At 44.3% G+C, this 27,041-nt stretch overlaps 1 protein-coding gene across 19 annotated transcripts in view; it reads right to left on the bottom strand.

The window, feature by feature from the left end:
• The window catches only part of CADPS (calcium dependent secretion activator), a 403,228-nt gene that overhangs the window by 98,491 nt on the left and 277,696 nt on the right, over window positions 1-27,041 (bottom strand). For 11 of the 19 annotated variants that reach the window (XM_063426846.1, XM_063426840.1, XM_063426847.1 and 8 more), the window contains one exon: window positions 26,270-26,287. The exons of the other annotated variants lie outside the window; for them this stretch is intronic. In XM_063426846.1, the coding sequence (XP_063282916.1) occupies window positions 26,270-26,287 (18 nt within the window). The remainder of the gene's footprint in view (window positions 1-26,269; window positions 26,288-27,041) is intronic. 19 annotated transcript variants of the gene reach the window in all.

Genomic DNA, 27,041 nt, shown 5'->3' with positions numbered 1-27,041 from the left:
ATTAAAGAGGCCGCAACCCTAATTTGCATAATGTTAAATGAAAATAGATCCTATGGATGAAATCTAAACACAGATATGCATACATTCACACACAAACATGCGGATACTTTGACATATAAATCAGTAGATTTATTTAACTGAATCCCATAGTGATGTGTAGTGCATATTACACTGTTCTGGAACTCAAAGGATTAATTATTCTGTTCTCAGTCATGTAAGACCTGATTTTGTGTGTATCTGCATGCATGGTGATAGTGCCGCTGGCTTACTATTCACAAGGAACTGAACTTGGCTATGTAAAGTATGTTGATGGTCCTTAAGGGTTGAATATATTTTAATAAAGGGGACGAGATCCTCCCCCCTCTTTTTCCCACAATTTTCTTTTGACATGTTAAATTGGAACATTCTAACAGTTAGACCTGTAAGTGTAATCAATATGCTTGGGGTGAACAATGATGATTGCTCATGAATAAAAAAACAAACAAAAAAAACAGTCAATATAAAATGAACAAAAATGTTAAAAGCTAAACAGTCTGTCGATGCAATACTAAATAATTAAGTGTTGAATTTTTTTGGAAATGACTAATTCATATCACACCCATTGTCATCATGCAATATGTATTAATTCCACGTCTTGGCATAAATTAATGCAACATTAGCATATGTGTTAAAAAATTATTTATTACAGATATGACAAAGAATTCAGGATTTATTCTCTAAATGGGAAGTTAAAGAAAAATCGAAAAAGTCTATTAATGTGTTTCTTTTTAGAAAAAAAAGGTACAGCAATGTTTTATTTAGTTTTTATCGAAAATATATACATATGTGCTTACCCAATATACATGGTTAAAATAAGTGTCAGAGCTGCCATTTTATAACATAATATTTTTGAGAATTCCTTAAATGGAACCTCAGTAATTGAAAAGCCAATCACAACTAAGCCAACAAAAGTTACTATTCTGGAGAACATTGTTGTTGGCATACAGGACATGGATGCTTTAGAAGCATAGATGATACATAAGGTGTTGTATAAATTAAGTTGTGTGAGGGGCAAATAAGGCCGTATAGAAAAAGTACAAAGAGTAGCATAGTAAAAGGGGGAAATAAGTTGGTTGAGGTGTGCCGGAACCGACGTCGCGGTAGGCCTGTAATAAAAGAGGGCCCACCCATGAGGTGTAATGAAAAGTATAGATAGAGGGAGTGGAGGGTGGGGACATGCAGATCGCTAAAAGCACGTACGGAGCGGAGAAAGGTGAGTAGGGGGTTTAAGTAGGGTAACATGCCCCTCCCACAACTGCAGGCCAAGCCTTTTGCATTTGTGTGAGGGGCAAATAATGCCGTATAGGAAAAGTACAAAGAGTAGCATAGTAAAAGGGGGAAATAAGTCGGTTGAGGTGTGCCGGAACCGACGTCGCGATAGGCCTGTAATAAAAGAGGGCAAAAATAGATACATGCCAGAAGCGTAGAACATTCAACAACTGATAAGACGAAAGACCTTACATTGCCTAGCTATATGGTAAATGCCTGTTGAAAATCTTGATGGTGCGTGGTACATATGGGGAATAAACGTGGTGGTTGTGGTAAATATGTGGGACCCAAGAACCGTGAGAGCAGGTATAACAGCTCAACTACTAGGCTACCTAGTTACATAGCTGAAAAGAGACTTGCGTCCATCAAGTTCAACCTTCCTCACATTCGCTCCTTGCGGTTGATCCAAAAGAAGGCGAAAAACCCAGCCTGAAGCACTTCCAATTTTGCAACAAGCTAGGGAAAAATTCCTTCTTGACCCCAGAATGGCAGTCAGATTTATCCTTGGATCAAGCAGTTATAACCCTACATTGAAGGTTGGTGCCTGGTTCATAGGGACAGGCATCTAATCGGTCTGATAGTGATTCAACTAATTGGATGCTGATGGGAAATCTGTAAGATTTGAATTTCCCCGGGATCTGGAAATGTCTTGAGTATGGTACTAATCTGGTATGAGGACATGAAACTGAGTATGAATGTTAAACCTGTACAGCATGTGAAGTTGTAATCCGGATAGGCAGAGTTGATGTAAGTTAGAGATGGCAAAAGAAGCGAAAACCAATCTCAGACAACATAGCAAACAAAGACAGTAACAGAATATGCGAAAAAGGAGCCTCAAAGGAGAAGAAGGCCCTAACATATCTACTGCAAGCGTTGGTAGAAAGACCCAGACGGGGAAAGATGACGACCACGAGCTAACAAGGCTGGTAGTCCACAAGCAGACCGCAAAACGCAGGGAACGGCAGCGGCTACGGGAAAGGCCGAAGGCAGAGCCATGTGGAAAACGTAGAGGAGGCACAGGAGAGATCGTATGAAGAAAAAGGTGCAGGAAGTCTGGCTCAGATCCAGCCAGAGCGGCAGATAAAAATTACCCAAGTTGCTATCCGAAACCGCCCTATAGACAACAGCAGCGGAGAAGTAAGAGCGAACTCAGGCACCCCCAGCAACAGCGTTACCCCTGGAGGCGGACCGATTCTGAGAGTTCAGCTGTCCGAAAGGCTGCCGGGGAGGGAATAAGAAGCGAGGAAGAGACCAGGACACGAAAAGAAGGTAGGAGTAGCCGAAACTCCACAGCGTGATGAGTACCAGACCTGGCCAGAGAGCCAGGGCGGATAAAGTGCCACGCCAGTGCCTGGCAGCGGAAACCTGCTAGAAAAGGGACGAATAAACAGCACATAAGCGACCCAATGTTTGTGTGTGTGTGAGAGTGCGCGTGTGTGTGTGCTGGCATACTAGCTAATGCCAAAAGGTGAAACAATTAAAATTAGGTTTGGTGACAGGTGAGGCCCTGCTAGATGCCAAGCGGCGTGAGAGGCTCTATCTATGCGTTGGCGCGAGGGGATAACGTGGCCACTGAACGTTGTGGCGGGTGTTGGCCTCTCGGTGACAGTTAAACATAAGATAGAATGGGAGTGACAGGTGAGGCCCTCTCTATGCCACGATGCGAGGTGACTAACTATGATTTGGCCCGAGGGGCGAAGTACCTCCGAGTATGAGGATGGGTGTTGGCATCGCGGGACCACTAAGCTAAGGTGAAGAAGCCAGGGGGAATTACAACTAGTGGACACCTAGGACCCTGACAGCCACAGCTAACTAAGAGGGGAGGGAAGGTAGCGTGAGAGAGGACAGATTTGATGAACGTGTATTGAAAGAACGTGAGGGTGAATGAGGAAGTACTGCAGGGCTGCCCGTAACCGAAAAGCAGAGTAAGCACATCACAGAGTCCAGGCGGTCAGGCCGAAAGGAGCATGCCCCACAAAATGTAATGGAGTACGGGTTGGTGTAAAGCCCACGGGGCTCACAAGACCCAGTGTGAGTGTGTGAGCATGTGAATGCTGGCATACTAGCTAAAGCCAAAAGGCGAAACAATTAAAACTAGGTTTAGTGACAGGTGAGGCCCTGCTAGATGCCAAGCGGCGTGAGAGGCTCTATCTAAACATAAGATAGAATGGGAGTAACAGGTGAGGCCCTCTCTATGCCACAATGCAAGGCGACTAACTATGATTTGGCCAGAGGGGCGTAGTACCTCCGAGTATGAGGATGGGTGTTGGCCTCGCGGGACCACTAACCTAAGGCGAAGAAGCCATGGGGGATTACTGTTGCGGTTACCGGCCCGCCGAGCCTCACGGCCGTGCCCGACCGGCACGGCCACGCCGACAACACGAGCTTACCTGCTCGTCGGCGAGCCGGGAACCGCTCCATCCGTTCTTCCGGGCATCACGCCCGAATCAAACATGGCGCCGACCACGTGGTCGCGCCTAAGAGTAGCTCCGCCCCCGAAAATTATACTAATGTGTGTGTGACGTCACGACGTCAACGCACACGCACGTTTTGGGGTCAGAGGTCGCCCTCTGACCAATCATAGCCTAGAGAGGGGTATTTAAACCCCTAGCTTTCTCCATTACTTTGCCATGTCGTGGTTTCAGTTTCCTGGTTTCCTGAAAGTGCTAATTCTGTGTTTCTGATTTCCTGGTATCCTGATCCTTGGCGTTTCCCTGGTTATTCTGATCTCTGGTTTCCCTGACTTGGCTTGTTTAATCGGTATTGAGTATTTTCTGGCTTCCTTGACCTCGGCTTTCCCTTTGACCATTCTCTGTCTCTAGCGTATTAGTCCGGCCATTCTAAGGTCCGGTTTACGCTCTATCCTATTATTTTCCTTTTCTTACTTATGTATATGTTTACATAGTTTCTGCGTGCTGGACCACATTACTAGTCGTGACATTACGACATGGCCATGGATCCTGCAGAACTATGCAAGCATATGATCGCATGTGAGAGTAGGGTGGAGGATATGGACCACAGGTTAGACCAATTTGCCCAGGCATTTCAGACCTTGCTCCAGAGGACTGCCTATTTAGAGGTCCCTCCGGTACCACCTGTGGTTCCGCCACCTGTAGTGGTTCCCGTACCACATAAACCACCGTCCATAACCTTGTCACCGCCCCCTCGCTATGGAGGTGATTCTAAGGAATTCAGAGGTTTTTTAAACCAAATTGAATACCACTTTGAGGCCTCCCCAGGTTCATTCCCAACAGATAGATCAAAAATAGGCTATCTGATGAACCAATTAACTGGAAAAGCTTTGACCTGGGCTAACCCCTTATGGGAAAGTGGTGACGCAGTAGCCCATGATTACAATACTTTTCTTACGGCCTTTAAGGCTACGTTTGAACCTAAAGGCAGGGAGAAGAACGCTGCCAAAGCCCTTATGAGAATCAAGCAAGGCAGTCGTTCTGTAGCCGATTATGCAATAGAGTTCAGGACATTAGCGTCTGAGGTTGATTGGACCAATAGTGGTCTGGTGGCTGCTTTCTCTGAGGGTCTAGCTGAGAGTATACAAGATGAGACTGCAGCTAGAGACCTTCCGGTTAATCTTAATGAGTTTATTGCATACATGATAGACATTGATAACCGGCTCAGAGAGAGAGAGAAAAACAAACAACGTAACAGACGTTCTAATTTGTCCATAGCCCCTTGTGGCGAAACCAACCTCGCCACTGGGCCCTGGAGAAGCCTGTTTGCTAGCCTCCTACCTGCTGACTATGGCCCCTGGGTTATTTGGGGCATATTGTATTTAATTGTGCGACTGCTGGCCCTTTAAGCACAGGGAATGGTATTTTATTGTACTGCTGCTGGCCCTTTAAGAACTGTCTGGGGACATATTGAGACTTTGGGTAACAATACCCTTTAAGACTATGGCCCCTGAAAATGTATTAACTTTTATTGGTGTGTATGGCCCTTTAAGAACCGTCTGGGGACATCTTGTAACTTTGGTGAACAATGCCCCTTTAAGACTATGTCCCCAGACCTTTAAAATGACTTGTTCCTGGCTCTCCCCTTCTTGGTTCAGTAAATAGGGCTTACTGAACCAAGTACCACACAGGCGGGCCACCCAGAAGCTAAAGTGTGCAGGCAATTTACCTCCCAGGCTGTGAGGTTACTGCAGGTTAATTGCCGAGCGCTGGGTGGCCGCCATTCGGCAGCCGAACACGTGGCGGCGGCCATTTTGGTCATTCGAATGCGGTCAGCGGTGTATGCTAAAGATTCTGTGGAACTAAAATCGGCTACACATTCTGCCGAACACCGCTGACCCTTACCTTCTCCCATACGGAACTTGCAGCTCCAGAGACTAAGTCCCGTTCGAAATGGGACTTAGTCGTTTTTTCGCATGAAATTGACCGACCGCACAGCCCAAATCTATGGAACTGTTTTGGGCAGGAAATTGTGCTTGCGGTCGGTCATAAAGGACTTCCAGCTAACTTTTGATTCACTGGAGGGATTTGGCTGATTTTTGGAAGGGTTTATGTTTGATGTATGCTGAGTCTGAATATGCAACTTTTATTGAAATTGGATGTATGGTTTTAAAGTTACAGTGTGTGTGTAAAAACTGTATCTTTATTGTATGTAATAATTGGTTTAACTGTTTATCTGAGGGGAGGGAATGTGTGGGCTGAACCATGTATGTGATTGGTTATTTTATGCCTCCCCCTGGGTGTGGCCTGTATGTGGATTAGTGTAATAAAAGCCAGGCTGGATGAGCCAGTCCAGAGTTCCTGTTTTACCCTCAAAGTGATGTGTCGTCTCATTATTGGGGGAAGGATTTATTGTATGCTGTTCCAGTTGACTGCTAGGAGTACAAGCCTATTCGTATGGTTCCTATTCAATGGTCTACAGCATTCATATGCTTGGGAGAATTTAAAAGGTTTCTCGGATTCGGTGATTGTGGTGTCTGCCAGAGTGCTTGGAGTCCTCAGGAAGCACTAGGAGCATCCATTAACGGAGGTACCCAGTCGGGGTGCCAGGCGATCCGTTACATTGGTGGCAGCGGTGGGATGGCGTCCTAGTGTGAGGTAAAGCAGCTCGGAGACACAGGTCGTTTGGATTACAAAGGGAGAACAACGCTAGTACCCGTACAGCGTCCCTATCCACAAAAGAAGCAACTGCAGCAGAGCAAGCATGGCGCCTGGCTACACTCAGGAGCGGTTGGACAGAGAGATTGCCATACGGCTGGCTTTCTATGGACCCAACCCCTCTGAGAAAATTGTGCAGTTCATAAGGGAATCAACGGCAGATTTCCTGCAGCGCCTAGCAGATTTAAACAAAAAGAGAGCTGAAGGGGTCGTCCTTCCTCCCCAGCGGCAGTCTACGGTTCAGGGAGAGGAACCTGTTATCCCCTCTCCCCAGCGGCTGAAGGTGTGTAAGGGAGAGGAGTTTGTTACCCCCTCTCCCCACCGACAAGCTAACCCACCAAGGGGAGACAGTAAACCCCTCACCAGCGCAGATGGGACCGTGGTCTCTGCGCCCTGCCTACAGGGAGTACAGAGGGTCAGCCCTGCTCCCCAGCTGCTGAAAGTGTGTAAGGGAGAGGAGTTTGTTACCCCCTCTCCCCAGCGGCAGCTTAGCACACCAAGGGGAGACAGTAAGCCCCACACCAGTGCAGATGGGACCGTGGTCTCTGCGCCCAAGTTACAGGGGGCAGAGGTAGTGGGTCCTACCCCCCAGCAGCAGCGTGATTTATTGGCAATTGGGAGCCCAGTCTCCACTCCCCAGCGGCAGTGTGAATTGCAGGGAATTGGGAGCCCAGTCTCCATTCCCCAGCGGCAGGCTGAGTTACAGGGGGCAGAGGTAGTTGGTCCTACCCCCCAGCAGCAGAGTGATATGCCGGGAAGGCAGTGTGAAGTGCAGGGAGAGGAGAGCAGCGTCCTCCCTCCCCAGCGGAAGGCTGAGTTACAGGGGGCAGAGGTAGTTGGTCCTACCCCCCAGCAGCAGCGTGATTTTTTGGGAATAGAGAGCCCAGTCTCTATTCCCCAGCAGCAGGACACTGAATTGGGAGGAGAGACAGTCGGTCTCCCTCCACAAAGACTGAAAGTAGGCATGGGAGAGGAGATTGTTACCTCCTCTCCCCAGCGGCAGATCATCAATGGGCAGAGTGTTCTAATGGGAGAGGAGCTGGTTACCACCTCTCCCCAGCGGCAGCTTAATGTACCAGGGGGAGACTGTAAGCCCCACACCTGTGCAGATGGGACCGTGGTCTCTGCATTTCCAGCACAGGGGGTAGGGACGGTCGGTCCGGCCCCCCCACAACAGGGCTGTTTAGCCAAAGGGGAGACAGTCTGTCTCCAGCAGCAGAGCTGTGTAACTAAAGGGGAGACAGTCGGTCTCCAGCAGCAGAGCGGTGTAACTCAAGGGGAGACAGTCGGTCTCCAGCAGCAGAGCGGTGTAACTCAAGGGGAGACAGTCGGTCTCCAGCAGCAGAGCTGCGCAGCTAAAGGGGAGGCAGTCGGTCTCCAGCAAGGCTCCAACCAGACTACTCCCGGGGTAGTGCTGGCACCAGGGCAGAGTACCGCTGGGCTCTGCCCACTCAGCAACCCACCAAAACAGCCTACCAGTCCCCCACACAGCCATGGTGAGGCACCTGGACCTGGAAAAGTTTTTCTCTTACTCAGGTGTAGTAACCATTTATTGTGGGTGGGCTGTACTGCTGTTTCTGTTTTGTGGGTGGGCTGCTGGACTAACAAGGGCACTGACCGGCAAGAGGTCAGGTACCCTGTTAGTCTGTTTGGAAAAGGGGAGAAATGTGGCGAAACCAACCTCGCCACTGGGCCCTGGAGAAGCCTGTTTGCTAGCCTCCTACCTGCTGACTATGGCCCCTGGGTTATTTGGGGCATATTGTATTTAATTGTGCGACTGCTGGCCCTTTAAGCACAGGGAATGGTATTTTATTGTACTGCTGCTGGCCCTTTAAGAACTGTCTGGGGACATATTGAGACTTTGGGTAACAATACCCTTTAAGACTATGGCCCCTGAAAATGTATTAACTTTTATTGGTGTGTATGGCCCTTTAAGAACCGTCTGGGGACATCTTGTAACTTTGGTGAACAATGCCCCTTTAAGACTATGTCCCCAGACCTTTAAAATGACTTGTTCCTGGCTCTCCCCTTCTTGGTTCAGTAAATAGGGCTTACTGAACCAAGTACCACACAGGCGGGCCACCCAGAAGCTAAAGTGTGCAGGCAATTTACCTCCCAGGCTGTGAGGTTACTGCAGGTTAATTGCCGAGCGCTGGGTGGCCGCCATTCGGCAGCCGAACACGTGGCGGCGGCCATTTTGGTCATTCGAATGCGGTCAGCGGTGTATGCTAAAGATTCTGTGGAACTAAAATCGGCTACACATTCTGCCGAACACCGCTGACCCTTACCTTCTCCCATACGGAACTTGCAGCTCCAGAGACTAAGTCCCGTTCGAAATGGGACTTAGTCGTTTTTTCGCATGAAATTGACCGACCGCACAGCCCAAATCTATGGAACTGTTTTGGGCAGGAAATTGTGCTTGCGGTCGGTCATAAAGGACTTCCAGCTAACTTTTGATTCACTGGAGGGATTTGGCTGATTTTTGGAAGGGTTTATGTTTGATGTATGCTGAGTCTGAATATGCAACTTTTATTGAAATTGGATGTATGGTTTTAAAGTTACAGTGTGTGTGTAAAAACTGTATCTTTATTGTATGTAATAATTGGTTTAACTGTTTATCTGAGGGGAGGGAATGTGTGGGCTGAACCATGTATGTGATTGGTTATTTTATGCCTCCCCCTGGGTGTGGCCTGTATGTGGATTAGTGTAATAAAAGCCAGGCTGGATGAGCCAGTCCAGAGTTCCTGTTTTACCCTCAAAGTGATGTGTCGTCTCATTATTGGGGGAAGGATTTATTGTATGCTGTTCCAGTTGACTGCTAGGAGTACAAGCCTATTCGTATGGTTCCTATTCAATGGTCTACAGCATTCATATGCTTGGGAGAATTTAAAAGGTTTCTCGGATTCGGTGATTGTGGTGTCTGCCAGAGTGCTTGGAGTCCTCAGGAAGCACTAGGAGCATCCATTAACGGAGGTACCCAGTCGGGGCGCCAGGCGATCCGTTACATTGGTGGCAGCGGTGGGATGGCGTCCTAGTGTGAGGTAAAGCAGCTCGGAGACACAGGTCGTTTGGATTACAAAGGGAGAACAACGCTAGTACCCGTACAGCGTCCCTATCCACAAAAGAAGCAACTGCAGCAGAGCAAGCATGGCGCCTGGCTACACTCAGGAGCGGTTGGACAGAGAGATTGCCATACGGCTGGCTTTCTATGGACCCAACCCCTCTGAGAAAATTGTGCAGTTCATAAGGGAATCAACGGCAGATTTCCTGCAGCGCCTAGCAGATTTAAACAAAAAGAGAGCTGAAGGGGTCGTCCTTCCTCCCCAGCGGCAGTCTACGGTTCAGGGAGAGGAACCTGTTATCCCCTCTCCCCAGCGGCTGAAGGTGTGTAAGGGAGAGGAGTTTGTTACCCCCTCTCCCCACCGACAAGCTAACCCACCAAGGGGAGACAGTAAATCCCTCACCAGCGCAGATGGGACCGTGGTCTCTGCGCCCTGCCTACAGGGAGTACAGAGGGTCAGCCCTGCTCCCCAGCTGCTGAAAGTGTGTAAGGGAGAGGAGTTTGTTACCCCCTCTCCCCAGCGGCAGCTTAGCACACCAAGGGGAGACAGTAAGCCCCACACCAGTGCAGATGGGACCGTGGTCTCTGCGCCCAAGTTACAGGGGGCAGAGGTAGTGGGTCCTACCCCCCAGCAGCAGCGTGATTTATTGGCAATTGGGAGCCCAGTCTCCACTCCCCAGCGGCAGTGTGAATTGCAGGGAATTGGGAGCCCAGTCTCCATTCCCCAGCGGCAGGCTGAGTTACAGGGGGCAGAGGTAGTTGGTCCTACCCCCCAGCAGCAGAGTGATATGCCGGGAAGGCAGTGTGAAGTGCAGGGAGAGGAGAGCAGCGTCCTCCCTCCCCAGCGGAAGGCTGAGTTACAGGGGGCAGAGGTAGTTGGTCCTACCCCCCAGCAGCGTGATATTTTGGGAATAGAGAGCCCAGTCTCTATTCCCCAGCAGCAGGACACTGAATTGGGAGGAGAGACAGTCGGTCTCCCTCCACAAAGACTGAAAGTAGGCATGGGAGAGGAGATTGTTACCTCCTCTCCCCAGCGGCAGATCATCAATGGGCAGAGTGTTCTAATGGGAGAGGAGCTGGTTACCACCTCTCCCCAGCGGCAGCTTAATGTACCAGGGGGAGACTGTAAGCCCCACACCTGTGCAGATGGGACCGTGGTCTCTGCATTTCCAGCACAGGGGGTAGGGACGGTCGGTCCGGCCCCCCCACAACAGGGCTGTTTAGCCAAAGGGGAGACAGTCTGTCTCCAGCAGCAGAGCTGTGTAACTAAAGGGGAGACAGTCGGTCTCCAGCAGCAGAGCGGTGTAACTCAAGGGGAGACAGTCGGTCTCCAGCAGCAGAGCGGTGTAACTCAAGGGGAGACAGTCGGTCTCCAGCAGCAGAGCTGCGCAGCTAAAGGGGAGGCAGTCGGTCTCCAGCAAGGCTCCAACCAGACTACTCCCGGGGTAGTGCTGGCACCAGGGCAGAGTACCGCTGGGCTCTGCCCACTCAGCAACCCACCAAAACAGCCTACCAGTCCCCCACACAGCCATGGTGAGGCACCTGGACCTGGAAAAGTTTTTCTCTTACTCAGGTGTAGTAACCATTTATTGTGGGTGGGCTGTACTGCTGTTTCTGTTTTGTGGGTGGGCTGCTGGACTAACAAGGGCACTGACCGGCAAGAGGTCAGGTACCCTGTTAGTCTGTTTGGAAAAGGGGAGAAATGTGGCGAAACCAACCTCGCCACTGGGCCCTGGAGAAGCCTGTTTGCTAGCCTCCTACCTGCTGACTATGGCCCCTGGGTTATTTGGGGCATATTGTATTTAATTGTGCGACTGCTGGCCCTTTAAGCACAGGGAATGGTATTTTATTGTACTGCTGCTGGCCCTTTAAGAACTGTCTGGGGACATATTGAGACTTTGGGTAACAATACCCTTTAAGACTATGGCCCCTGAAAATGTATTAACTTTTATTGGTGTGTATGGCCCTTTAAGAACCGTCTGGGGACATCTTGTAACTTTGGTGAACAATGCCCCTTTAAGACTATGTCCCCAGACCTTTAAAATGACTTGTTCCTGGCTCTCCCCTTCTTGGTTCAGTAAATAGGGCTTACTGAACCAAGTACCACACAGGCGGGCCACCCAGAAGCTAAAGTGTGCAGGCAATTTACCTCCCAGGCTGTGAGGTTACTGCAGGTTAATTGCCGAGCGCTGGGTGGCCGCCATTCGGCAGCCGAACACGTGGCGGCGGCCATTTTGGTCATTCGAATGCGGTCAGCGGTGTATGCTAAAGATTCTGTGGAACTAAAATCGGCTACACATTCTGCCGAACACCGCTGACCCCTACCTTCTCCCATACGGAACTTGCAGCTCCAGAGACTAAGTCCCGTTCGAAATGGGACTTAGTCGTTTTTTCGCATGAAATTGACCGACCGCACAGCCCAAATCTATGGAACTGTTTTGGGCAGGAAATTGTGCTTGCGGTCGGTCATAAAGGACTTCCAGCTAACTTTTGATCCACTGGAGGGATTTGGCTGATTTTTGGAAGGGTTTATGTTTGATGTATGCTGAGTCTGAATATGCATTTATTGAAATTGGATGTATGGTTTTAAAGTTACAGTGTGTGTGTAAAAACTGTATCTTTATTGTATGTAATAATTGGTTTAACTGTTTATCTGAGGGGAGGGAATGTGTGGGCTGAACCATGTATGTGATTGGTTATTTTATGCCTCCCCCTGGGTGTGGCCTGTATGTGGATTAGTGTAATAAAAGCCAGGCTGGATGAGCCAGTCCAGAGTTCCTGTTTTACCCTCAAAGTGATGTGTCGTCTCATTATTGGGGGAAGGATTTATTGTATGCTGTTCCAGTTGACTGCTAGGAGTACAAGCCTATTCGTATGGTTCCTATTCAATGGTCTACAGCATTCATATGCTTGGGAGAATTTAAAAGGTTCTCGGATTCGGTGATTGTGGTGTCTGCCAGAGTGCTTGGAGTCCTCAGGAAGCACTAGGAGCATCCATTAACGGAGGTACCCAGTCGGGGTGCCAGGCGATCCGTTACACCCCTCGTTTCTCTAACCCAGTGGTGAGTAGCCAAACGCCTCTTCCAGAACCTGAACCCATCCAATTGGGTAGCGCTAAACTCACTGAGGCAGAGAGACAACACAGACGTAACGAGGGGTTATGTATGTATTGTGGCAAGAAGGGACATCTAAGATCGTCATGCCCGGTTCGGCCGGAAAACTTGCACACCTAAGGCACGTACGGGGACCGACCTTAGGTGTGATGTATATGTCCCCTAAATTGACTAAGAACCGTTTCCTTGTCAAAGTAACCTTATCTTTCAAGAACACTACTGTTCAGTGTGAGGCTATGATTGACTCTGGGGCAGCGGAGAATTTCCTAGACAAAGAATTCTCTGCAAAACATCTCCTGCCCTTAAGACATAAAGAGAAACCGATAGCAGTCGAGGCCATTGATGGAAGGCCTCTTACCCAGCCTTTCATCACACACGAAACTCTGCCAATCACTGTTTCAGTGGGTATTCTCCACTCTGAAGAAATGACCTTTCAAATCATATCTTCACCTACAGTTCCGATAATACTCGGTTTCCCTTGGCTCCTGAAACACAATCCACGTTTGGATTGGATTGAAGGAGAGATTGTGAGTTGGGGTGAGAGATGCAAAGGTGTTTGCTTTAAGCAAATCCCACAACCTATAGGTACCATTAATGTTCCTGTTGCACCTCCCTTGACCACACAAATTCCACCGCAGTATATGGATTTGAAAGAGGTATTTAACAAGGTCCAGTCAGAAGGATTACCTCCTCATAGACCTTATGACTGCACCATAAACTTATTACCAGGGACTATGCCTCCCAAGGGAGGAGTCTATGCCTTGTCCCCCCAGGAAAATCTTTGTTTGGAGGAATATATTAAAGATGCTCTCAGAAAGGGTCATATCCGTAGGTCCTCCTCACCAGCCGGGGCTGGATTCTTCTTTGTCTCTAAAAAAGAAGGAGACCTACGCCCTTGTATTGATTATAGGGGTTTGAATAGGATTACCATAAAAAATGCCTACCCTATTCCCCTTATATCAGAGCTGTTTGACAGATTGAGGGGAGCTCGAGTCTTTACCAAGCTCGATCTCCGAAGCGCATACAATCTAGTCAGGATTAAGGACGGTCACGAATGGATGACCGCATTTAACACCAGAATGGGACATTACGAATACCTGGTTATGCCGTTTGGATTATGTAACGCTCCAGCGGTATTCCAGGATTTTATTAACGATGTCCTAAGAGAGTACCTTCACATGTTCGTTCTAGTGTACTTGGACGACATTCTCATCTATTCCCCAGACCTAGAGACACATCACGAACATGTGAGAATTGTACTGAAAACCCTGTTACAGAACGGCCTTTACTGTAAACTGGAAAAATGCCAGTTTGACCAAACGGAGATACAATTCCTTGGATACGTTATATCTCCGTCTGGTTTCCAGATGGATCCCCGTAAACTGGAGGCAGTCTTACAGTGGCCATTACCCAAGGGCCTTAAAGCCACTCAACGCTTTATAGGTTTTGCGAATTACTACCGCAAATTCATAAAGGGTTTTTCCTCCGTGATTTCCCCTATAACCAATTTAACCAAAAAAGGAGCAAATTGTACATCTTGGCCCAAAGAAGCAAGAGAGGCATTTGAATTGTTAAAATCTTTATTTTCCTCAGCACCTGTCCTGACCCATCCTGATCCAACCAAACCATTTATCCTAGAGGTGGATGCATCAGAGACAGGAGTTGGAGCCATTCTGTCTCAAAGAGAAAGTCCTGATACACCTTTACATCCTTGTGGATTTTACTCTCGCAAACTCACACCTGCAGAGAAGAATTATGACATAGGGAATAGGGAACTTTTGGCCATTGTACTTGCCCTTAAGGAATGGAGGCATCTCTTGGAAGGTTCCAAAGAGCCACTTTTGATCTTTACGGATCATAAGAATTTGGCTTATATCGGGGACGCTAAGAGACTGTCCTCTCGTCAGGCTAGATGGTCATTGTTCCTCTCCCGATTCAATTTCATAATTACGTACAGGCCTGGTACTAAAAACACCAAGGCAGATGCACTTTCTAGGCAGTTTGAGACAGATGAAGCTCCGGAACAGGTGATATATCCTATTATACCTCCTGAATGCCTCATTGCCACTACAGTTACCGAAGTGTCTTCTCCACTCTTCTGTGCCATAATAGCGGATCAAACTCAGGCACCTGTGGGAAAACCTCCGGACAAACTGTATGTGTCACCTCAGTTTAGAAAGAAGGTACTAGATTTGTTCCATGACAACCTCACAGCAGGCCATCCTGGAGTTCACAAGACCCTCTCTGCCATCTCCCGGAGGTTTTGGTGGCCTGCTCTTAGAAATGATATCAAAGAATATGTTGGGGCATGTCAAATATGTGCCGTTTCTAAAGTTCCTCCTAGATCGCCTCCTGGACTCTTACAACCACTGCCCATACCCAGTGCTCCTTGGACCCACTTAGCCATGGATTTCATTGTGGATCTACCCAGTTCAAACGGGTTTAATACAGTCCTTATGGTTATCGATAGGTTCACAAAGATGGCACATTTTGCCCCCCTTAAAAAATTACCATCTGCTCAAGATCTAGTTCAAATATTCTTGAGAGAGATCTTTCGGTTGCACGGTGTACCTAAAAGCATAGTATCTGACAGAGGTACCCAGTTTGTTTCTAGGTTTTGGCGTTCCTTTTGTAAGCAATTAGGCATTGAACTCTCCTTTTCGTCGGCATATCACCCTCAAACTAATGGAGCAGCAGAGAGGGCGAATCAGTCTCTAGAAGCCTATTTACGTTGCTTTATAAATGCCAATCAATCTAACTGGTATGAGCTCTTACCCATGGCTGAGTTCGCCAGGAACAACGCCACTCATGAATCTTCTAATCACAGTCCATTCTTTGTAAATCAGGGTTATCACCCCGCTGTTTTTCCTTCTGAATTCTCAGACACGGAAATTCCTGCCTTGAACACCCGTTTGGAATCTATTCATGACACCTGGGATTCCGTCCATTCAGCTCTGCAGAAAGCTTCATTACGAGCAAAGGCCCAAGCTGACAAAAAACGGGGCGCTAATCCTGTATATCTTCCAGGTGACAGGGTGTGGCTCTCCACAAAACATATCAAGCTTAAGGTCCCGTCCATGAAATTTGCCCCTCGGTACATAGGTCCCTTTCGAGTTACCCAACGTATTAATCCAGTGACCTATTCTTTGGCACTTCCGGCTCATATGAGAATTGCAAATACTTTCCATGTGTCTCTGCTCAAGCCCCTTACTTGCAATCGCTACACCAGGTTTGCCACTCCTCCTCCGCCCTTGGTGGTGGGTGATCAAGAAGAATACGAAGTCCATTCTATCATGGACTCCAAATTATCCAGAGGTGTCTTGTCCTATCTCGTTGACTGGAAGGGTTATGGTCCCGAGGAACGTTGTTGGGTTCCTGCTGACCGGGTCCATGCGCCCCGTCTTATCCGGTCGTTTCACAACCGCTTTCCTCTTAAGCCGGGTCCTTCCCGCCCGGTGCGCGGTCTTCGAGTGGGGGGTACTGTTGCGGTTACCGGCCCGCCGAGCCTCACGGCCGTGCCCGACCGGCACGGCCACGCCGACAACACGAGCTTACCTGCTCGTCGGCGAGCCGGGAACCGCTCCTTCCGTTCTTCCGGGCATCACGCCCGAATCAAACATGGCGCCGACCACATGGTCGCGCCTAAGAGTAGCTCCGCCCCCGAAAATTATACTAACGTGTGCGTGACGTCACGACGTCAACGCACACGCACGTTTTGGGGTCAGAGGTCGCCCTCTGACCAATCATAGCCTAGAGAGGGGTATTTAAACCCCTAGCTTTCTCCATTACTTTGCCATGTCGTGGTTTCAGTTTCCTGGTTTCCTGAAAGTGCTAATTCTGTGTTTCTGATTTCCTGGTATCCTGATCCTTGGCGTTTCCCTGGTTATTCTGATCTCTGGTTTCCCTGACTTGGCTTGTTTAATCGGTATTGAGTATTTTCTGGCTTCCTTGACCTCGGCTTTCCCTTTGACCATTCTCTGTCTCTAGCGTATTAGTCCGGCCATTCTAAGGTCCGGTTTACGCTCTATCCTATTATTTTCCTTTTCTTACTTATGTATATGTTTACATAGTTTCTGCGTGCTGGACCACATTACTAGTCGTGACAATTACAACTAGTGGACAACTAGGACCCTGGCAGCCAGCAACAGCTAACTAAGAGAGGGGATGTACTGTGGGGATGTACTGTGTGATGAGAAAAAAAAAAAAAAGGAAGAATCGTAAGGTCGACCGTAACTGGAGGGCAGAGTGAGCCAGTCGGAGTCCAGGTGGTCATGCTGTATGGAGTATGCATGGAAAAAGGAAATAGAATGCGCGTGTGTGTACGTAGCCCACAGGGCTAATGAGGGCCAGATTGCGGGTTTGGGAACAAAAACACATAACCCTCCATCCGGAAAATAATGTAGCACGAGCATGGCGGGCAAATGTGGCCCTGCTAAGCAGGGAAACGAGAAAAAAGTTTTATTTTTATATATATATATATTTTTTTAAAGTTAAAACGCAGGTCTGACTTTGCAACGGGACCGAAAAACGTTCTATAACAGCAACTATGTAGCTTGAGACCGCGTATTGACACAGCAGTAAAAGGAAACCCGAACGCGAGAAACCGGGTATATTATTATTTAATTTTTTTTTTTCACATTATTTTACTATTTTTGTATTTATCAATTTTTTTTAATTTTTTTTATTTTGAAAAAGGGGAAGGGGAAAAATACTAAAACATGCACCATCCAGCTGTGCTAAACCTAGGGGAATGAGGAAGAGTCAAGTGTACCCACGATGGAATGAGGGGCGGCCACATGGACGCATGTTTGAAATAAAGAAAGAAAATAAAAATAAAGAAAGAAAGAAAGAAAGAAAGAAAAATAAAAAAACGCGCACAGCAAGCCGAGCTGCTAGTGAGTAAGTGTTGTAAGACTTTAGCAAGCAGGTTGCTCGTGGGGGAGATTGGAAAAAACAGTGGATATAAAGGGAGGGATGGATGGCTGGGCTGCCCCCCTATACAAACAGTAGTCCCATTCCAACTGTGCCAGCCGATTACTGCTCAGCCTGCACGCGGCTGGCACAGTGGAATTTCCCAGATTGCAACTCACCCTCCCATCAGGGCAAGCTCCAGACACAGATAATGAAATGTCAGCTCTATGGGCACGGATACTGCGGACACACGAACCCCAATAGGAAAAACAAAAAATAGTCTGAGCACCTCAACGGCAGCACAAGTAAGGCATGCAGCAGGGGAAACAGCAGCGACCAAACTGCTGGAAACCTCCATCCGGCCACAGAGCCCCCGCGCAGAGAACCAGCGGGCTGCTCGCGGGAAAACAAAAAAAAAAACGAACAGGAAACAACACGAGCAAGGCGTGCGAAAGGACTAGAGAGGGGATAGACCAAAAACCGCGATGACACCGTGGGACAGCGACCGCTGCGCATCGGAAGGGCAAGCAACTCACGAAACGGAGAGTCGACCAGACGGACAGCAGAGGCTTGGAGTGCCAGGGACAACATGAGAGCCAGAGTAGAGCCCAGAAGGACCGTGGAGACAGCAGGCCAGGTAACGAGGACCAGGGAGGTAATGGTGACCGGAAACAGGGACATGCGGATCGCTAAAAGCACTACGGAACAGAGGAAGGTGAGTAGGGGGTTTAAGTAGGGTAACATGCCCCTCCCACAACTGCAGGCCAAGCCTTTTGCATATGTCACACCAAGAATTTTGTGTACATAAAGAGAAATAATTTGCTGAGAATGGGTTGTCTTTCAGAAGCTATAACCTGCGTTAATTTAAACTGCAAATTCAGGGGTTTAATTCAGAGGATTTTAGTATTTAGAAAATTGGGCAGCCTAGAGGGGAATGGTTCTTATCTGTCATCACATTCTATGTTTCTATGTTTCTAAGTTTAAATCAGGGATTTAATTAATTTCAGATGGCAAAAGTAGTTTGTATAGAGAAAGTGTCTTGCATAATGTCATCTCTGATTTGGTTGCACTTTACACTATCATCAGCACACTACTTGTTTGGTAATATTTTTGAATGCTAAACACATCTTCCTTAGGTATAATGTAGGTTCATTAAGCCATGAACCAATATGCAGCATTTAAAAGGAACTGCGCCCTAGCAACCATGTCTGTATTCCTGCATCTGTGTTTGTATGTGTCTCTCTGTGTGTATGTTTAGGTGTACGTGTATATATACATGTGTGCTACATGTTGCATCCCACAACAATTGGCAGGAAATACACAAACTCTGGCACTCAAGCTGCTGTGGCAGAAAACTATATAATGAAAAAGAAAAAAAACAGTCTAATATTAAAGATGCATTCTGGTAAAGTGAGTATTACTTTTTTTTCAAATCTGGGATTATGAGTTCTAGAGACATGCTGAAGTCACTCAACATTCAGTCTCTTGGTTGATGGTTTAACTTTTTTTAATGTATATACATGTTTACATGCACAAATGTTGGTATTAAATAGCATACTGCAATGAGCACTATGTCAGAAATAATTAGTTTTTATTTGATTTGAAAAATATATATGTGATTCCCCATCATACACAGTGGGATGCCACAGTGACGTGTCTGCTCTCTACTACTATGCCAACCTTCAAATATGTAATGTATAATGAAATAACTTTTCATATAAACAGTTGCTAATTTGCTGAAAAGCGGGACCAGGTTAGTCATGGCAGACGCCATTACTTCAATAATAACCTTGTTTAAGTTGGGGCATGTAGTAGTATTTAAATATTCTAAATGTAACTTAACCTGTGTTTTTAATCTCCTTATATTGTTCTCCATTTGTTCTTCACTCCAGTCTCTTCATGTTTACCAATTTATTTGATTTCTGTTGTTTCAACAGTCAAATTTAGGTTTGTTGTCAATTTTAATGTTTACATGTCATGGAATACAAAATTAAAGGAAAAAAGTAAAAAACTATTTCATCTATACATAATTCTCGTAAAAATGCTAGCAGTGTATCAATTTTAATTTAAAAGTCTTTAAAAATGTCATCCATCCCCTACGTGTCAATTCTTGGCATAGGCCAATGCATATGGTCTATAACTTATTGACAATGAACAGAAGGAGAACCCTTCTAAATGGGATTCTTATTCTGTCCGACACATCGCTTTTCCATCAGCTACTGCATCTCGTGTTTACTGGAGAAATAATGGACTGGAGAGACTGATGTCACTCTGTCTGGATGCATATGTGCTGACAGGGAAGTCTTTGTGTCTGCGCCATTAAGGAGGAGTTTCCTGCTCAGGGGAATATCTCCAGGCAAGCCCAATCATATTACAGTAGGGGAAGTAGAAAGGCAGAACATGTGGAGGTCACAGCATTGTTATGCCCATGGGCTTTGGAGCATAGTGCCACTGGAAAGCTAAAGATGAGGTAAGACATTAAGAGCTCCTAAATCAATAAAATATTTAATATATGTTTGTATTAAATAATATAAATATTACTCTATGAGTTGTTATAATTTTTTAGTTGAAGCTGTCATAACAGGTTCACCTTAAGCTAATATTGTTCCACTTTCTGGTTGTCCTAATAAAGTTTGTTATGAGTTGATACATTGACATTATGGTATGTATTTTTAGAATGTAGCACCTTTTGTTCTCTTTTACACATTTTGCATAATGGACCAATTAAAGGAACATTCCAAGTTCCAATAGTGGTTATGGTGCCAGGAGACCCTGATGCCCATCCCTCCCCCCACAGTGTAAGTAAACAAACCATTTTCGGTGGGTGTGACAGCCAACTCCTGCAGTGAAATGCCATCTCAATGGCTAAGAGAGTTAGCTGATCTCTCTTGGCCAGTAAGATAAGTCCTGCACTACTTGGCTTAGCTCAGGCAGAGACATTCCGGCACTCTTTGGGGCTGTAGTGGCGATGAGAAGGAGTGTCTGGTGGACCAGATATAAAAGGTCAAAACTATTAAACTGGTTTGACTAATTACATAGGGGGCCAAAGGAACTATTTGCACTATGTTGTGCACTGTAGTGGTTAAGCTTGGAGTGTTCCTTTAAGCACCAGATATTAAAGTGTAGCATATCCTAGAAAGATCGTAGCTATATCAATACAAGGACACCTTAGTAAGGCTATGCAAAAAATACAATGTGATTTGTAACTCGTAGTATAATTTATATTTCATTTCAGCTATTGAGTTATCTTATAAAATTAGAAGATGGGGGTTTTCTTTTCCTTAGTCATCCCAAAACAGTTTAATGTATTCCTTTGAACAAATGAAGGTGAAGGTGGAATATTTCAGAAAGGCTTGTTCGTGTTAAAAGAAATCTTTCTAAATTCTGTAAACACAAACACTTCCTGCTCATGTTTTCTAAAATTACAGAAACACTTTTTATTAATCAGGTAGCACCTGTGTCCTTTCTGCTTTAATTATTGTAACAAAATCACCTTGAGTACAGTAAATATGCCTGACGTCTCACTCCATTTCTTTCTAAAGGAACCAAATCTGGTTAGGTTTTAAATATCTATATATAGACACAACTTAAAACTTCAGCTTCACATGTGTCTAGCAGAATTATTACCAAATGTGTAAATAAAAAAAATTGATTCAAAAAGTTTTCCATTCCCTACCTGTCAATAATTTCTCAGCATACACTGCTATGCAGGCAATATGATTGACAGATGAAAAATAGGAGAACCCTCTTCCAGGCAGTTTTCCTGCTTGCCTTCACAACAACTACTATGTGCTCATGGTAAAGGCATGGTAGTTGCTATGATTATTTCTTGGGAAGTAGGACAGCAAGGGTCTCTGACAGAAGTATTTTAAAATAGAGTGACAGGCTAGAAATACAGTCAACGTGTTGCCTTAATGTGGGAGGAGCACACTACTTTGTAAAGTGCTGATTTGTTTCCCAAGCATGGTCAAAAAGATATAAGGTGGGTGGGAGGAAGCAATATGATTCCTACCCACAAACCAGCATGATAATTACCATGGCAGCATTGGGGGATAGCATTTTACTAATAAAACAAAATATATCAAAATATATTGTTTACAGGTATGATAATTGGATTAAATATTCAATGCATAATGAAGTACCAAAGAAAAGTGTGATGACACGTTGACTTGAAGTTTTTAGCAAGTTATCGCTTTGAACTTAAACACCGATTGAATGTGCTATAATATTATCCATTAAATTACCAATAAAAAACTATATTGATAACGACAGTGTACCAATGCCCATGCATTAGATAAAGTATACATAACGTACGAAGGGCTGGTGCTAGTCTGGAAAAGAAAAAAAAATACCAATAAAAAAAAAAGGGATTGGCTTACAAATACATTTTCAATTGCAATACTATATTTATTTAGCACCTGCGGACAAAAAAATTCCTTCCTTTTTATAAATCGAGGGGCAGTGGCATTGCTAGGTTCCAGAATTACCTGGGGCTGAATAAACCCTACACTAACAGAGTTAGAAAAGGCTGCTGATGCTCTATGAAATCTTAATAGAAGCATAGCCAGAAAAAAAGCACAAGTTGCACAGCTAGGTATTCAATTTGACCCTGCCATGCCATCTGACTAAAAGAGGGGTGTGCAGCAAAATACTATTTCCCAGTAACCCTTCCAGACAGCCATCTGGCAACACCACCCCTACGCTTAAAGGGACACTACAGGTACTCGGACTACTTTAACTCATTGAAGTGGTCTGGGTGCAGTGTCCCTGTCCCCTTAACCCAACTGCAAGCGAAAACATTGCAGTTTTAGAGAAACAACATCTGGTGGCTGTCTCCTTTAAGAATCCTTTATCTGGAGCTTCAGCCCCCCCAAAAACATTTTCCCAATAACACTTATGATAGTGAGTGAAATATTAATTTAAAGAATATTCTTATGGGCATTTCAAATGATACAATAGCGATCCATTCACGTAGAAAAATCATAAAAATATATATTTATATAAATATATTATATATTTAAACCATTATTTAAAGGACCACTCTAGTGCCAGGAAAACATACTCGTTTTCCTGGCACTAGAGTGCCCCGAGGGTGCCCCCACCCTCAGGGACCCACTTCCGCCGGGCTCTGGGGGGAGGAAGGGGTTAAACTTACCTCTTTCTCCAGCGCCGGGCGGGGAGGTTTCCTCCTCCTCCTCTTCTTCCTCGCGACGTCATCGGCTGAATGCGCATGCGCGGCAGGAGCCGCGCTCGCATTCAGCCGGTCGCATAGGAAAGCATTCATAATGCTTTCCTATGGACGCCTGCGTGCTCTCACTGTGATTTTCACAGTGAGAATCACGCAAGCGCCTCTAGCGGCTGTCAATGAGACAGCCACTAGAGGCTCTGGAGGCGGGCTTAACCCTCAGTATAAACATAGCAGTTTCTCTGAAACTGCTAGGTTTATAAAAAAAATGGGTAAAAGCTCATTAAGCTGAAGTGGTCTGGGTGCCTAGAGTGGTCCTTTAATTTGACATCTACAATCTTATTGTGTCCTAAAGTGTACCTGATTTAGCAGTATTTTATTGGAATCAGTCATCATGGTATTGCTATAAATTACACAGAATCTTTTAACGGAGCAAATATTTGATCATGTGCACGACCACATTTTTGCTTTTTGTTATTGTAGTTTATTTGCTGATATCCCCTTTAACCTTCTCTCTATTATTATTATTATTATTATTATTATTATTATGAATGTGTTGAAAGTCATTCTAAAATTTTGGAATAGCGGAAGGCAACTCAAAGGTGTTCTGTTGTCATTTTTATTTATTTACCAACCACATGCTATGAAAACCACACAATGTATCTGTTGAGAGCCTCGATAATTAAATATAGTGCTAAATAAGAGGCTGGTATCTTATAATAAAATGCTACAGTTACATAAATCAGGAGATCAAAGAGGAGATCTTTCTTGAGGTTTACCAGGCATTACTGCTAGAAAATGCATTATCTCCTTGTAGACTCTATTTACTCAACCAGGCTCAAGTGTATATCTTATCATTTGATCAAGCTAAATTATTTTTAGAAAGTAGTACATATATCATTATTATTGTTAACATTATTTTATTCAATGTCATCTATATACAAGGTACTAATATAATGTAGTAAATATATATTTGCACCAAATATGGGCACATATTTTAATTTGCTAGTTTATATTTGCACCCAGCACCCAGCTGATTCCTTCAGTCAAGCATTTCCACCCAATTATGGCCTTTATTTAATATTGTTGGATATGTTTTTTTAAAATATCAAAATGATTTATTACATATAAAAAAAAATAAAAAAAAAATATATCGAAATATCAGCATTTTACAAAAGGAAAAGCATTTCTTTCATTATATTAACTCATTTTAAAAGTGTATCCCAAATTATTAAATCATTTGAAAAAGCTTATTCAACAATAATGAATGAAAAATGAGTCCTATCAATGTAGTTGATATTGCTAATGTGAAAGAGAACTTCACATTGAAATGATTTGGGGGCACAGATCCTGCCCCCGCAGCTCATACACAGGAAAACAGTGCCATTTTAAATAAACACTACAATTGTAATTCCCACACCTCTACTGGCTATCACTCAATCATTTAATTTATTTCATGTCTATCAGCATAAACAAAGCATGCTGATGCTGCATGCTGAGCATGTGTCTAGTACTTTTCTATGAGAAGCAATAAATTCAGTACTTCTCATAAAGAAGCATCCGATCTGCAGATTTCAGTGATCGTTCCACATGTGCAATATTCCCACAATGCTTTTCTATGAGAGGCATTTGATTGGACATAATTAATCAAGCTTGATGGTAAAGTAGAAAGATCGATATGCACTGAGGAGTATTTCCTGGGGCTAGACGAAAGATAAAATTTAATGTTATTTTTTTTGTTTTTTGTTTTTTTAAAGGGAGGCCCTATATCTAAACTGAAGGATGCACACAGTGAGTTAAAAAAAACAATTTTTATTAGAAAGTTCCTTTTAAAATGACACTAAACTGTCTAATTACATAAAACTCACTGTTTAGTAGATATAACCCAGATGAAAACGTACATGCATTTAATAATGCATTTTTTTCATTGGGAATATACCTAAAATCAGCTCGCAAAACCTGCAGATCACTTGCAAGTCTGCTGCCTTTACAAGCCCTCCCCTTCAAACTCCGCCCAGACTTTCTGTGGCTGTCCAATCACAGACTTCCTAATACAGCTCAATGAGAAGTCTTTGTAAGTCAGGTGCTCTGGGCAATTGCTTCCTCTTGAGGTCAGCTGCATTGAGCTAACGAAACCAGGAAGTAACAGGACCCAAGGGTGTGTAACCAGAGTAATTTCTAAAAGTTTCAATTTCTATTGAAATCTATACTTTTTGCAAAAAAAAAAAAAAAAAAAAAAGAGTACACACTCTTCAAACATAAAGCTTTTCAGCAAGCTAAAGTTGTTTAGGGTTCTGGAGTGTCCCTTTAAGCTTATAACCAAAAATATTACTTTTCTGATATCTGGGATGATGCTTGAAACACCCAAGCCACATGCTAGTGATCTAGTACAACAATTCCAAAACAAAGAAGCATTCTATAGAAGGTATACACTTTACTTCTCTATTCTACTGGTAACAAGACCCAAACTTACTCAGTTTCCACCATATTGCCTGGATAGTTGTAAAGCCTCTGCTAATTTAACCTAATATGACTCTCTGACACTACATATGTTTTCAGATTTCTCACAAAAGCATACTGGTTTATTTACAAGTATTAACCCCATAGTAACAAATATAAGTATAAAAAAGATATTTAAAAAAAATGTTGCACCCTCATGTAAATTTAGACACCAGTTTATGTTCTGTTGACTTTGGGACGCTTCCCTGTGGTCACTACATCTTTAGTTTGAAACAAAGGCAGTGCATCTAGTAATGCCTTTATTTTATCTCTTTGGTTATATGGGCACTGTGCTACTTATATACACTACTTCTTTCAATACTAAAACAATTGCAGAAATATAGCTTTGTGAAACCTGCAATATTTATTATCTATATTACTATTTTAAATATATTGTATTATACTGTTGCATCGTCATGTCACTGTTTAAAAAAAAAAAAGAAATAAAAAAAAAGCAAAATGTCAACATAAGGTATAATGTTATAACTCCTACATTCCTGAGATGTCCTTTTAGGGAGACTAAAAACTGCTTTAGAGATAAATGCAAATGTTCAACTGTGAAGAATCCTTGGTGTGCATTTTCACAGCTAAGGGGTGATTTGTGCTGTTACGAGTAGGTCGTCAAAAAATGCTTAATCATTTTGAGCCATGTAACAATACATCTCATTATCTTACAAACATAAAGGACAAAAAAAGACAGGATTTTTTTTTCTGACTGTGCTGTTAGTACACATTTACAGAAAACACAAACATTTTAAAAAAGGCATCAACACAAATATGATAAAGGGAGAATGAATTTTAGTTACCTTGTTAACTATTGGACTTTTATATTTTTTTATTACACAGGGTAAATTGGTATTATTAAAATGTCTCGGGTTATGCAAGTTAGAGGATAACCTGATTTAATGTGTTTTTTGAGACAGCACAAATTAACTCCTTAAGTATTATTGTAACTCCATTGCGGCCTAAAGGAGTACACCACTTAAGGAGCCATGAAAATAGAAAATAAATAATAAAAAAAATTACACTCCTACTACTTTATAATACATATACAGTTGTTCACCTGCATCCTTTTGATTCTCTATGTGAAAGAGAGAGCAAAAAGGAGAGAAAAAAAGAGAGAAACAAGAATACATATGCACGATTAATGAGCGAGTGGAGCAATATATTAGGTTACCCCATTTATGAGTGTCTTATGACATTGCCCAAGTGTTTACATTCAACCAAAAATTATTACAATCTTACTCCATCATCAATAGAGGAAGAAACGTTGGCAGTAGATCAGATAATAATTATAAGAAAAAATGATATATTTGAATTAAAACATTGAACAATTCTCTGAAGCAGTAATGTCCATGTTCCATCGAGGCCTACCACAAAAGGACGACACAAACATATTGGACAAGTATTTGAAACAAGTCCGTAATAGAAAGAAAATGCATTAAGGCAATAAAAAGGAGAAATGCAAATGTGCCCTTTCTTTTTTTCCAGCTATCATAGTGATCTTACTTTTAAGGCAAAACAGTTTGTACACCAGAATCCTTCAATTCATCTCTAGCACATCGGGCCCCATGATGTTGACCGCTGTTGTATACCAGTGATAAGCACTTAACAAGTTCAGGTTACACATAAGCAAAGTAAAAATGCATTCAGGTCACAGACAGAAAGAATAACTGAAAAACTTACAGACAATTGCCGGTTTATCACAGACAAATGGCTTGATTGTTTAACTTGTTTTAGGCTGATAAAAAAATGACTCGACTTCCAAACTGGGTTTCACAGACAGAAGCAACAGACAAGAATGTTAATAGACTTCAAGCAAGGAAAGTGAGTTG

Source organism: Pelobates fuscus, chromosome 7 (genome assembly GCF_036172605.1).
Source record: "Pelobates fuscus isolate aPelFus1 chromosome 7, aPelFus1.pri, whole genome shotgun sequence".
Taxonomy (NCBI): Eukaryota; Metazoa; Chordata; class Amphibia; order Anura; family Pelobatidae; genus Pelobates; species Pelobates fuscus.
This window is presented reverse-complemented; position numbering and strand designations above follow the sequence as displayed.